The following is a 13308-nucleotide window of genomic DNA, read 5'->3' on the forward strand; positions in this document are numbered from 1 at the left end:
AGTGGTGCTGATTCTCCCATATTTGTATTAAATCATAGTGAAGTGCATATAGGTTCATGTACATGTAGTAAATAAATATGTAGTATTTTGATTTTGATAATATTTTACTATGTATGTATTAATTTCAAAAGTTAAACATTTTAAAAAATATATTGATAACACAGGAACACAAAATTAAACTTTGTGAAATTTCCACGAACCATTTCAAGTTTTCCATGATATTTGGGTGCTCCTGAGTAAAAGTCCCATACAAAATTATTTTCCATCACCTACAGGTTCCGCGGTATACCTAAGAATACAAAAAACCGATGTTTGCCGACATTTTGAATTACGTGGCCTATATAATTGGACTTGGTATTCAAATAAGTCAAGGCAACCTATAGAATGGTAGTAAATATGTATCTTTTTATATATAATATAAATTTAGATTTTTTACTCGCATTCTATAGGTTGCCTTGACTTATTTGAATTTTGACAGAAAATAGTAGTAGCTAATCAAACCAAAAAAACCTATAGAATGCGAGTAAAAAATCGAAATTTATATTATATATAAAAAGATACATATTTACTACCATTCTATAGGTTGCCTTGACTTATTTGAATTTGACAGAAAATAGTAGTAGATAATCAAACCAAAAAAGCGGTTTTATTTGTTTAATAAATCCAATAAAATGTCCTCATGAAAACGCTTTAAACCGAAATTAAAGAATACAATGAACAATAGATTCAATGAATATTTAAAATTAGTTCCATATAAGATTAAATTCTGAGAATTGTTTTTTCATCACAGAAATGTTGAAAATTTTGGGAGTTTCAACTTTGGCGTCGAATTCCAAAGACATGGGCAATGGTCCACGATTGGGACTATTTTTTAGTAGTGCCGTGATGTATTGAGAGTAGGTCCTACCGAAAATAATAAAGGTAAGTCCAATTATATAGGCCACGTAATTCAAAATGTCGGCAAACATCGGTTTTTTGTATTCTTAGGTATACCGCGGAACCTGTAGGTGATGGAAAATAATTTTGTATGGGACTTTTACTCAGGAGCACCCAAATATCATGGAAAACTTGAAATGGTTCGTGGAAATTTCACAAAGTTTAATTTTGTGTTCCTGTGTAGTTATCATATATTTTATATTCCTATATTCCATAGCCACTTTAAAATATTTCAATATTAATTAATACATTAAGCACTAATTTATATTCTTTATTCACAATTTCAGACTGACCACCTTTGCGATTGCGCCATCGTTTAGTTTTCGAACAGGCTCTGCCCACTGTTCGGAGACGAAGAAGAGGAAGCAGCAACGGCAGAAAACAGCAGCGCACTGACGTCGCTCGCATTTCGTTTTCGTCTTTCGTCGCGCGTGGTAAACGGTCGGAGGTCTGTCGCTCTACTCGCGATTCGTGGATTGTTTGTTGCCGTTTTTAAAATACGTTTAGTTAGTCCAGCCGCCGTTTTAAGTTTGTTTGTTGCTGCCTTAATTTGGTCGCGTGTTTCAAGGAAATAAGCCGATAAAAGGGAAAAGAAGCAGCTGGAGTAGAAATACAAGGAGAAGAAGAAGTAAGCGCGCTCTTGCCTCTTGCCCGTCTCTTTTGCTCGATCGCGTTCAAACATTTTTGTTGGTTTTTGTTCTGTTTTATTATGTTGTTTTTAGTGCGAAGAAGAAGAAACAGCATTAATGTGCAAAGAAAAGCGGCAAGAAAATAATAATACAAGAAAAACCTGGCAAACAATAAACAAAAATGTACAAATTATATATTGTAGCCATGAATTTTTGGAGTGCCTGTGTGTGAGTGTGTGGCAGCGTTAAACGAAAAACAAGAGAATTGCATGTGAAAAACGGGTTCTTGCAACCAGTCTCAAAAAGCCAAAAGAAAAAGGGTACGAAACAGACGGTAGAGAAAGAGAGCCGCAATTCTCCCAATTTAACTGTGATCTCTCGCTCTCTTAGCTGAGCCCGCCGCTCGCCCCGTCTCTTTTCTACCTGTGGCAGGTGTGCGTGCGCGCTGCGCCTCTGTGTGTGAGTGTGCGCGAATGGCTGGCACAAAGGCAAATGTGGCAACACTAAAACAACAACAACTACAAAGTGACGTTTAGCATTTCATGTTTCTTATGCTTTTCGTACCTATTCTCTTCTTTTTTTTCAGCCAAAAAAATGTGAAAAATGATTAATTAAAGACTACCCAAACTAGACTTGAAAGAGAGTGCGAGAGAGGAAAGAAAATTCAATTGAGAAAAAGCCGCCGAGAAACGATTGAATTCAAGCGAAATACCAATAAAAAAAAAAACAAGCAACAACAAATGCAGAGATCTGCGGCGTCGTCGCTGCGTCGACGTCGTCCAAAAACAACAGCAACGACTACAAAAACAACAACACGGACTGGGAGATTCTGGCTTGAAATGCCGTCGCTGCCAGCAGCGCTGCTGCTGCTGCTTTTTTCAATAAAATTCAACAGCTGCTCATGTTACGCGGGTAAGTTCTTCTTGCATTCCCTCTATTCCTGCCCCTTGCATCCCGTTTTTTTCGGTTCCCTTTCGAGAGAGAGAGGGAGAACGAAACAAGTACAAAACAAACAGTCGTGGGAATTTCGGCATTATTATAGGTAGCCCATTCGAATTTGAATTCGAGTTCGAACGATCATGGGCCTGCAGTTTTTCGGTTTTTGTTTTGCTGCTCCCATTTCTCTCTCTCTCTCCCTCCCTTTTCCTTATCAAAGTGAGGCAAGCAAACAGAAAATAAATTGAAGTCATAAAAGAAAAACAGAGATACAGGGCGTGATCGGTAAAGAGAATATTTACACGTGTGCTTATTATTTTTGTTTATATCTATATAAAAAAAATTATTAAATTATTAAATTTTGTTAAAATTCTTTTCTTTTTAAAATATTAAAATTTAAAAACAAATATTCACTCTTGGCAACTTGCACTGTAGATTAATTCGCTTATCTTGGCCTCTTTTTTTTCTGGAGTGTGAAAATATTTCATGCTTTTCCACACGATCTTTCAGAATTCTCATATTCTTTCTGCCATTTTTTTTGTGCTGTGTGAAAATATGAAAATGGAACCAGAATCATCGTCAAACCCAACGGTAAACTCAGTTTACACCTGACAGCAAGCTTTAGTGGAGCTTTATTGCAAAAAAAAGAGATAAAACAAGAAGAAATAAGCCAGAGAAGCTTGCCTCATAATTCAAGAAAAATATGCAGATCACAGGCGTTCGTTCTCAAAGGAAATATCCAGTTTCAGACACAGACCCTATCTTGTCTTTAAGTTTTAATATTGAAAACGAGAAGAGGATTAAATAACCTTCCAGGGAAGGAAGCTAAGAATTTGATCGTACTTATTATGCCTTTGAATATTTTAAATTTTAATTTATCTTGTGAAATGCTCTCATTTCTTTGTTATGCTCACCTTGCATCTTTTCAAGATTTGCCAGATTAAAAAAGAATAAAATTGAACATTATCTTTCACGACATGAAAGAATGTCAAGTAAAAAATTTACCTCTGCTAGTTATTATTTGTTATTTTTTATTTTTTACCGACATTTACTAAGTAACTTCCACATTTGTCCTTCTGTTGTAATATTAAATATATTTTAAATTTACTTGTTTCGTTATCCCGGAGGATGTCGTACACCGTACACTTGCATTTTGTTCATTTATTCGCCAAATTGTTTGCACAATAAATCCTTGCCCGCAAGCTTGGCGAACCAAAACATTATATTGTTGTGCATTGTTTAATGCCCGCCAAACCAAATATTAAATACAGAATCAACAAATTTCCGATTTGAATTTCGCGCGGGGCCTTACCCACTTATATATAAACCTCACATTTGTCGGGGTTTTTGGAGAAAACCATATATACCATTCCATACTCCACCACTATACTATACTATACTATATATATCGGGGACTTTTGGGTGGCGACAAGTCACCACAATGAGTCCCTCGGGCAGCTTGTTCAGGCTCTGTTGTTTGTGTGTTGCTGTTTGCAGTGAGTGTGTGGTGTATGTGTGTATATTTGGGGGCCTTTGGTTTTGCGGGGGCGTTTCGTGGAGCCTGAAATTGTTGTGCAAATTGAACTCTACAGATAGGGAGCTGTTGCAAGACCACATATAAATACATACATATATGGAGTGCACTTCCATCTGGGAAGATGAAGCGAGGCGTTGCAATGACGGGGAGGAAAAGTCGGTTCCAATCATAAGTCCAACTTGAAGAGGAGTTTTCCTATAATGTGGATTAGGAAACACTGAAACATGTGTCTTTGCTCACTTGAAAACTATTTTTAGATGATTAGGGAGTTTTCTTTTAAAAATGTTCCAAAAATATCAAGTTTCAATAATCAAGTTTCAATAATCAATAGTTTTCAAAATAAAGTTGAAATTTTAAAGCAGTCTTTGGGTAAAATAAGAGTTTTACAGAAATGTTCTTTTTAAATTATAATTTTTGAGGTATTTTACCACAATTCCTTATCAATCTTTATAAGTTTTTCAATGGAAATAGCTTGCACTGTCTCAAGTTTATCGCTTTTTTGTTTGTGGCTGTGAAGGGTAAGGGAAAACCCTGATCTTGTTGTGTGTATTTGTATAAATACTATTGCGATATTTACATCTTCGCACTGCAATCTGACCTTGTCAGTGGCGGCGCTGCAGCTGAGGGCGTGGAAAGTGCTGATTTAGCCAAATTGTGTTTGTGAGCTTTGAGCTTTATATATCGGCTTCCGTGTGGCTCCGATTCCCTGTCTGTCTCTTTATTTGTTATACCCTTCTTGGGTGATATTTCTATTATTATTTATTAAATATATTTATTCAGCGTGGCCAGACGAGTTGATCTAGACATGCCAGTTTATGTCTTTATTAGAAAATAGTTTTTGAGTTTATAAAATAATTGGTTGCAATCCCAAACATAGTATCTTTCCTGCTTCATATCGGTGGCTTTTCGACTTTTTGAAGAGAAAATACAACATTAAAATTACCATAATATTTAAATTTTCCATGGAAAATATAATCATTTTTAAAATATTTAAAAATAATTCCTTTTAGATGATTTTTACTAGCTTAAAAATGGATTTAAAATATTTTTGGGAACTGAAAGGGTATAAAAACTTTGTTTTTTTATATTTATTTTTTAGCCAACTGTTTTTCAGCTTTTGCAGGTGCCACTGTCCAGTCAAACTGAAAGCAGTGAAAAAAAAAAAGAAAAAAATCGGAATGGCAAAGAAAAAAAGCGAAAAGAAGGGAAAAGAACGAACGAAGAAATCTGACAAAAAATGCAAATTGTTTGTCCAGCTGTTTTACTTTCGTCTTGTCTTTCCGCACTTGTCATGCCCTTCCCAATCGCCTTTCTTCTTACACAGAGAGATATTGTTGTGGAGATATTAATTTTTAAATAAAGTAGAGTTTTGGTTTTATTCAGCGAAAAAAAAAAATTGATTTTAATTGTATTTAAAAAGGTGTACAAAAAATATAAAGTTTTTGAATATCCTTTAAAATGTTTTCTTTTTGCAAAATCTATCTTTCAACAGTTATTTTCTATATATTCTTATTAAAATAATCATTAAATTAAAAATATATGAAAATACATTTAAAGATATTTTCAACTAAGGATCATATTTTATTTCTGTGTGTAAACTCAGTCCACATAGTTGGTCTTCTTAACTTTTTTTTTTGCGCATTTGTGTGTTTCCCATGGATATTTCTGGCATCGTCTCGGGTTACAACCGGCAAACACGGAACCCAAAAACTAAAGATGAAGATGAAGCGCCACTCGACAGTTTTATAATTGGCTTCAACCTAATGTTGTTGTCGTTGTTGTTGCACCTTAGGAGACCCCCCTTCTCTATTCATTAACTTGTGACATCTATTTAACAGTGCAACGAAATCGTTTTTCGAGCCAAAAAATCAGCCAAGTTATGAAAGGACCCAAGAAATGAACATGAAATGACTTTTTAAGCTCTTTTGCGCTCATCATTGTTTTTGTTGTTGTTGCCGTTTAAGTTGCAAACGGGAAGGTTAAGGCGCAAAAAGCAAAGAAAAAAAAAAAAAACAATACCGAGAAATAAATAAATAAAAAATAAAGAGTAGACGAGAGCGAAGCAAAATAATTTATAAAGATTGTCCAAGGGAATTGGCTGTGAAAGATATATATATAATAATAGTATGTAGTAATATCAACAATATGGAGTGACGGCTGGCGATGATGATGATGATGGGTCTTCTTCGGGTGTAACGTAAACAGTGCGTTTCATAACAGCAGCTACTTCACCACTCTGCGAGCACAATTAAATTCAAGTGCCTGGTAATCAGAGCGGGCGACTCTGGAATAAGCGAAAGTTTCAATATAGTTTTTAATGATAACAAACTGTCGATGATGATCAGTATTGCAGTTATGGTTTATTATTATTATTTATAATGAATTGAAATCATATTTTCAATTCATATTTATATTTTCTTAACTTTTTCATTAAGATACCTTCTGGCTAGGCCCAATTTACTTTTCGCTTCACCACATTTCTGAAACCATCATCTGTCGTTGCCTTAATTCTTGAGAGCTCCCTCCTCCCCGTTGTTCATTGCTTATCGGTCCATGCCGATATATAGACAGACATACAGATATATAGTATAGTCTGGGTATGCTGCTGCATTTCCACCTTACTTCCTTGCTTCCCTCCGTTGCGGTAACGATTTTAACATAGTCGAGTTATGGGTGCACCTACGAAAATTCGATTAGTTTTCCCTGCATCTCTCTTTCTGGTTTCTGCGTTCTGTTTTGTGGCGAAAAAAAAAATGTGTGCTGGTTATATTCATCAACATTGTGACATGATATTATACTGTTAGTTCTGTGTCTATTGCTGGCAAAAAAAAAAAGGAAGAGCAGATAGTTTCCATTTCGACTCCCTTCGGGGTGGGTCCCACACAATCTCAGCCAACAAACTGAAAATCTCCTTTCGGTTTCACCATTTTCCTACTGCAGCTGCATTTTCCTTTAACAAGCTTGCTCTCTGGATTGCCATTTTATAAGCCAGTAAGCGCCTTTGGCTAACAAAACTCTCTCTCTCTATACATTTGATGGACACACAGAATATTAGCAAGAAATCTGAATTCGATGGGAAAGACAAAACACACACGACGGAGGGAGTCCTATGACTTGACTTGATTGACTGGCAGCAAGAGGAATATCGAGTTATTCTTTTTTCCCTGGCTAATAATGACAAAATGCTTAAGGGTTCAAGTGAGTTGAGTTTCTTTTAAAAGTAAAATTATCTTTTCAATTATTTTTTTAAAAAGAATATACGAGGTTACCATAAAATTGCTAGGGGTTTTTAAAATCCTTACAAAGATGTACAAAAGTGTAAAATCTAAAAACATAACATAAATTAATTTTAAACACATTTTCAAGTGTTTTAAAAACTCTAGTAATTTCCAAAACATCCTGCTTATATATAATTGGAAAAAATAAAAGAAAAAATATGTTATTTGAAGGCTTTAAGTGTCTGCAGCTATGGGAAATTTGCTCATTTGAATTTGCATTATTTAGCAGCTAGCCAGATATATCAGATATTGTGCACAATGCACCACACACACACAACAGAACATTCGAGCTAATTTAATAAAGAATTTCTGGTCGAAGCACCGAAACGACCGCATTAGATAAATCAAATTTTCCCAGGCAATTGTTTGAATGCGTCAAAAATTGATTGACCCAATATAACCCAGGGGCGGTGAAGATGAAGGCAAATAACAGAGGGGGAGGAGTTTGGGGCTCTGGGCTGTTTGTCCTGGTGTGGCTTTTCGGCATTATCCTAATGCCATTCTATTGACAATGTAATCGGGCGGCGGCGGCGGCAAGCAAGCTTGTATTTTTGCATCAGGCAAACATTTGCACACACTCGGCTAGCCAGAAACAAAAGGAGTACAGAGGCGTGGGGCAAAAGGGGGGAAGAGGGTATTTAAGAGAAATTTAAGAATATAAATATAAATATAAATTAAATATTAACTATGGTTAATGGTTTCTAAAACCAATTTTTATATTTTTTAAAGGCTAAATCTTTAATAATTAAATGGTTACGTTTTCTTAGCTCCCCAAGCAAATTTTCCTTATATTTTGATAAATGCTGGTATAAATATGTGCTGATTGACAGTCTACTTGGTCTTAGAAAAACAAAGCTCATACATTTCCCAGACTATTATTTGTTTTGCCTTGGCTTTCTCATATTCTTAGACTGGCTTATGAATGCCATTTGTTATTATAATTATTATTATTCTGAGGCTTCTGTCTTTTAATTTAATGCTAAATTAGACTTTAAATGAAAATAATTAAATAAGAAGGAATAAAAATTTTTCCAAAATCAACTACTAGAAAATCTGAAAGAAAATCCCCCAACCAGAGAGGGGCAAACACAAAAATCAGTTGCAACAAAAGCCCCAAGCATAAATAACAACAATAACAATTATCCGCGATCTATTGCACTCTGGAAAATTCGATCCAAAGTGTTGATGCATGAGGGGGGGAAAGCGGAAAAAGCGAGCCACCCGGGCCAATAGAGGCGGCAAACCAAAAGCCGGTCAACAGCATTTACAATGCCAAATTACAACCAGCGGGACAATGTTTGACCAGCAGCAGAAGCTTACATACATGTATAGTATATGTTAGTATGTGTGGAAACCTCTCCTACCCGCATTGCAGTTTTCCACGCCCGCCCCCTCTACCCCTTTTCGTTTGGCCATTTTTCGGGATTCCCCGCAGAGCGATAGATTGACCAAAAAGTCAAATGTGTCTCTCACAGTTTGATATTTTCGGTGGCAAACTGTGACAAATGAGACAACAGTTTAATGATCCCCAAAAATGAAGTAAATTTTCTGTTTTTTTTTTATATTTATCAATTTTATTTTTAAAAGTTGGTTAGCTTTTAAAGTGATTAGTAAGTTTTTTGCGCTAGAAAAATCCTTAAAAACTTTGCAAAAGAATTAAAAACAAGCTAGTTTATAAGTAAAATCAAGATTAAGATTAAGAAAAAAATTAAGAATAAGATTAAGTGCAAAAACTAAGTATATTCTAAGTACTTCCAGTGATTTTCTCTTAGCTTAATTGTTGGAAAATACCTTAGCTGATGAAAGATAAACTCTACTTAGTTAGTTGCATAAATTTGTAACTGCTTGTGTAAATATTTCTTGATTTTTTTCCTACTCCGGCTTAAAGGTTTCTCTTTTTATTTATTTTTTTTCTATCTGATTTTCCTTTGCCTGCTTGCCACGCATTTCAATTAGCATTGATCCACTTGCAACAAAAGAAACTCGACAGAGAGAAGAAGCACAGGCAGTAAAACAAAAAAAAAAAAAAAACATTAAAAACTCACACAGCAAATATGCAATCAGAAATATATATATGCCCCCTCCCTCCTCCCCACTCGAAGCTCAATAATGATTTATTTGGAATTTTTAAAAAGAATATTTTTATGGCTTCTAATGAAGCAACGAAGATACAGTTAATGTTCACTAATTGATAAAACACCTGGTACTTGTACCCCACCCCCACCCCCTCTTAATGTTGATTACCAATATTTTTTTTTTTCGTTTCTTTTGTTACCTTGATTCAGGCAGCATTTTTATTGCATTTTCCACCTCCAATTTGGTGTTTTTCTTGTTCAATTAATATGCGCCAGAGGTAAAACCATCGAAGAAGCATGTCAGCCAGAGGTGTGGAAAGAAGGGGGTTAATGTGGGGGGGGGGGGGGTTGCCAGGGGGCGGCGGGGTGACGCATGTCAAGCTAAGCGAGCGAATGATTGAGCGAAGAAGCCAGCCAGCGAGCAAGAACCCACGATCAAGGCCAGGCTAAGAACTTGCTGGAAAACAAAGCAAAAGAGGTGAGGGGAGTTTTATAAGAAAGGGGGTTTTCAGTTAGGGTTACCAGTGGTGGCAGAAGGGGGCGTTCTGGGTGGGTCATTGCATGTGTGCTTACCTTCGTTGGCCACATTTGCATAAGCTGTGCAAAGCAACAACTATCAAGACATTTCATTGTGACTTGCATACCCAAGAAGATGGGTTTGGTTGCAAGGGTTTCTTGGGTTTAGAAGTTGTTGATACCCTAGTTATAAGGTGGAAGATAGGGTGAAATAAAGATGGGATCAAGTTTTTGAAATGTATAGTACTTTTAAGAAGTTTTTGTTATTTTTAAACTTCAGAAGGAAAGGTTTTTAAGAGTTTCTACAATAGATATACTTGAAAGTATTCTTCGGAGAAGATTATAGAAAATATATAATATCATGGAGTTTTGTTAGGTTTCTTGTTCAAAAAATACAAGTAATGTGAGCTTATACAGTAATTATACAAATAAAACCTATGAAAGACAGATTTTTTAAGAGTCTTTTTGATATATTATATTCAAGGTATTCTTTACCTATAAAATATTATATTAAAAAAAAGTATCAAAGGCTTTTCCTTAACTTCTTTACAACTACAAGTAGTTGTAGAATCGTAATATAGCCCTTCTTCTAGAGGGTAGCAAAATGAAGAAGCACTACGAGAAGCGGCAGACCAAAGCCAGGTGCAAATTGAAGACACAAACAGCAGAAGAAGGACGACAAGAGGGTACAAAAAAAAAAAAGAAGACACTGAAGATGGCGAAGAATGTTTAAGAAGAACCAAGAAGGTGGCAAAGAGAGGAGAGAGGCAGAGAGAAGAGTGAAGAGCACACGCACACCAAGACGACATTTTATGGAAGACGAAGCAGCGTGGCGCCGCTGACTGCTATCATTAGACATTTCCGGTCTTTGACTGCACTAACTCACACACGCACACACTTGAACACACATGCTGCACACATGCATCTTGCAAGTTGCCTCACGTTTCAGATTGCGGCAAAAGGAGCGAGAAAGAGAGATAGAAAGAGGAGGCCTGGGTAAAGGCAGGTAGCCGAAAAGTAGGCCTGCTAGGAGGAAATGGAAAGCAACATTCTGTGGCAGAATGGAAGTTTCAAGAGGTTTTTCACTGGCTGGAAAAACTCATTGTTGCTTCTCTTCTTCGTTGGGGTTTTTCATTCGCAATTAATTGTACCAAAACTTTTGGTTTGGCGGAAAAATCTCTCAGTGACAGACTTTCGTTCCCAAATGCCTGTTTCATTAAGGCCTGTTCTTAAATCAGTGGTTTTTTAATGTATTAATTAAAGAAAGTTTTTAGGGTTTCTGGTATTAATTATTGTTGATTTTGGTTAAGTGTAGAAGTCTTGTAAGATCGTTTAAGGATATTTTTGATTTTCTTACTTATTTTCTTTATAATTTCAAGAAAAGTATTATCAACATTTGAGAATAATCGTTATATTATTTTATTATCTTCATTAAACTCATAATTATATAAGCAGTCTGGTCACACTTATGAGCCCAAAAAAACCCCGTTACTTGTCTTAACTATGCGGTTACACGTTCTTATCTCTGTAGCCTACTTAACTGCCAGGCACAAGCACCCCTTGACGACCCCCCCCCCTGGATTAAAGGGGCACAAAAAGAAAAGGAGCAAAAGGGGGCGTGCCGGCTATCGCTAATTTTATTATGCAGACACACACACACACACAGGGACACAGCTTTTGACACGCTGCTTTATCGCTTTCTACATGGACTCGAATCTGGTCACCTTAATTCCCGACCATCTCCCCCCCCCCACTTTGCACGCTTAACCCCTGCTTGCCCAGCTCCTTCGATTGTTGACGCTTTTAAATATTAAATAAGAACCAGCGAGAAGAGAACAACAGGCGTGGAAAACACAAGCAGAAGGCAAAAGAACAGAGGTAGTAGAAGAGGTACAAAAAAATAAAGGTGAGCAGCGTATTTTTCAGTGCTTGGGCACGTTGTCAATACCCCATCCTTCCGCCCTTTTGGGGCAGCATCTTCCATGTATTTGCAGCAGTCACCCTGTGTTGTTGTCGGCGTTTTGAAGTTTGCTCAGTTTTTTTCATGTTTGCATTTTGATCAGCTTCAAACTTTGGAGATTTCCAGGTGAAGGGAAGGGAGGATAAGGGGGGCTTACCTTTTGTTTTCTCTCCTCCTTCCTCCTTCGTTCTTACACTGTTGACAAGAGTCTCCCCCGCTTGAATTTCATCGCTCTCTCCCTTTTCTTTTTTGTGGCTCCTTGAGTCGCATCGTTGGCTACTTCATCTTCTTCTTCGTCTCCTTCATTCCACTTAATTGTGGCCACTTTTTGAAGGGGGGAAAGGGGGGTAAAGTGTAAGTGCAGTTAAAGAAAAAGGGTATTACATTTTTAGTCAAAAGCTTGAAAAGTAGTGAAGTAGTCATTTCCGACCCTACAAATCATATATATTCTTGATCAGCATCAACAGCCAAATCGCAATAGACATGTTTGGCTTAAAAATAATATTTTAAAGATTTTTTCAAAATTTTACATCTATAAATTGTTTTAAAAAAATTATAAAAATTAAAATTTTTTAAAAATATAAATTTAGTATGCAGATTTGTTAACCTTGATAAAAATATCACAGAAAAGCTTTCCGAATTGAAATTGATGATTTTTTGAGTTAGTTATGAGTTTTTCAAACTTGAATATGTCCAAAAATTACTTTTTTTTTTTTTTATTAGCATGCTGAATTTTTAAGCTTATAAAAAGTAACATTAAAAAGCATTTCAAATTGAAATAAAAATAAGGAATTTAAAAAAAAATTATAAATGGTGTACAAAAATGCATTTGGATTCAATTTCTTAAAAATTAATTATTTATTTCTTATTTTAAAAGGAAAAAATAATTACCGGAAGCCAACTTTAATGGTGAGCATAAGTTGGCCAAGAAAAAAAGGCAACATTTTTACGAGTGCATAGTGGCATGGTTGTGTCTCCTACCTTTAACTCCTTGTACATTTTATTGCTTTTGTGTTTTATGACGCCTCAGCGTGTGCTGCAATTTATATTCATTTTCATACCTTAATCGCTTATCCCCCAAGCAGCTGGATAGATGGATTCTCCTTCTTTTTCTCCCTTGTACCCCCCAGCTTTTCCTGCTTTCCCTGGCTTTTCCCCCCTAGCCTTCCCTTTTTTCCCTTTGTAAGCTATCCGTTCATTGTTAATAGCAATTAAGTTTTGCTTTTAATATCTCATAATTTGCCAATTTGAGTTGATAAATGATTCCGGATAAATTTGTGTTGATACAGGGGATGAGTTTTCCTGGGAAAATTTATAGTTTTTAAAGTGAATAATTTGTAGTTAATTTCTAAAGGATTTTAAAGTTTTAAATATAGATTAAGGCCTTGCTATACTGCATAATTGAGGTTTTATATTTATTTAATATTTTATTAATTGATTT

General features: G+C 35.7%; 1 protein-coding gene across 5 annotated transcripts in view; it reads left to right on the forward strand.

Moving 5' to 3' along the window:
• The first annotated feature begins 1358 nt into the window (after positions 1-1358).
• sdk (sidekick cell adhesion molecule) overlaps positions 1359-13308 on the forward strand; it is a 101985-nt gene continuing 90035 nt past the window's right edge. For all 5 annotated transcript variants that reach the window (XM_070287998.1, XM_070287994.1, XM_070287996.1 and 2 more), the window contains exons 1-2: positions 1359-1564; positions 2152-2477. In XM_070287998.1, coding sequence (XP_070144099.1) covers positions 2306-2477 — 172 coding nt within the window. In that variant the 5' untranslated portion in view covers positions 1359-1564; positions 2152-2305. The remainder of the gene's footprint in view (positions 1565-2151; positions 2478-13308) is intronic.

The sequence above is a fragment of the Drosophila kikkawai genome, chromosome X, assembly GCF_030179895.1.
Source record: "Drosophila kikkawai strain 14028-0561.14 chromosome X, DkikHiC1v2, whole genome shotgun sequence".
Classification (NCBI taxonomy): domain Eukaryota; kingdom Metazoa; phylum Arthropoda; class Insecta; order Diptera; family Drosophilidae; genus Drosophila; species Drosophila kikkawai.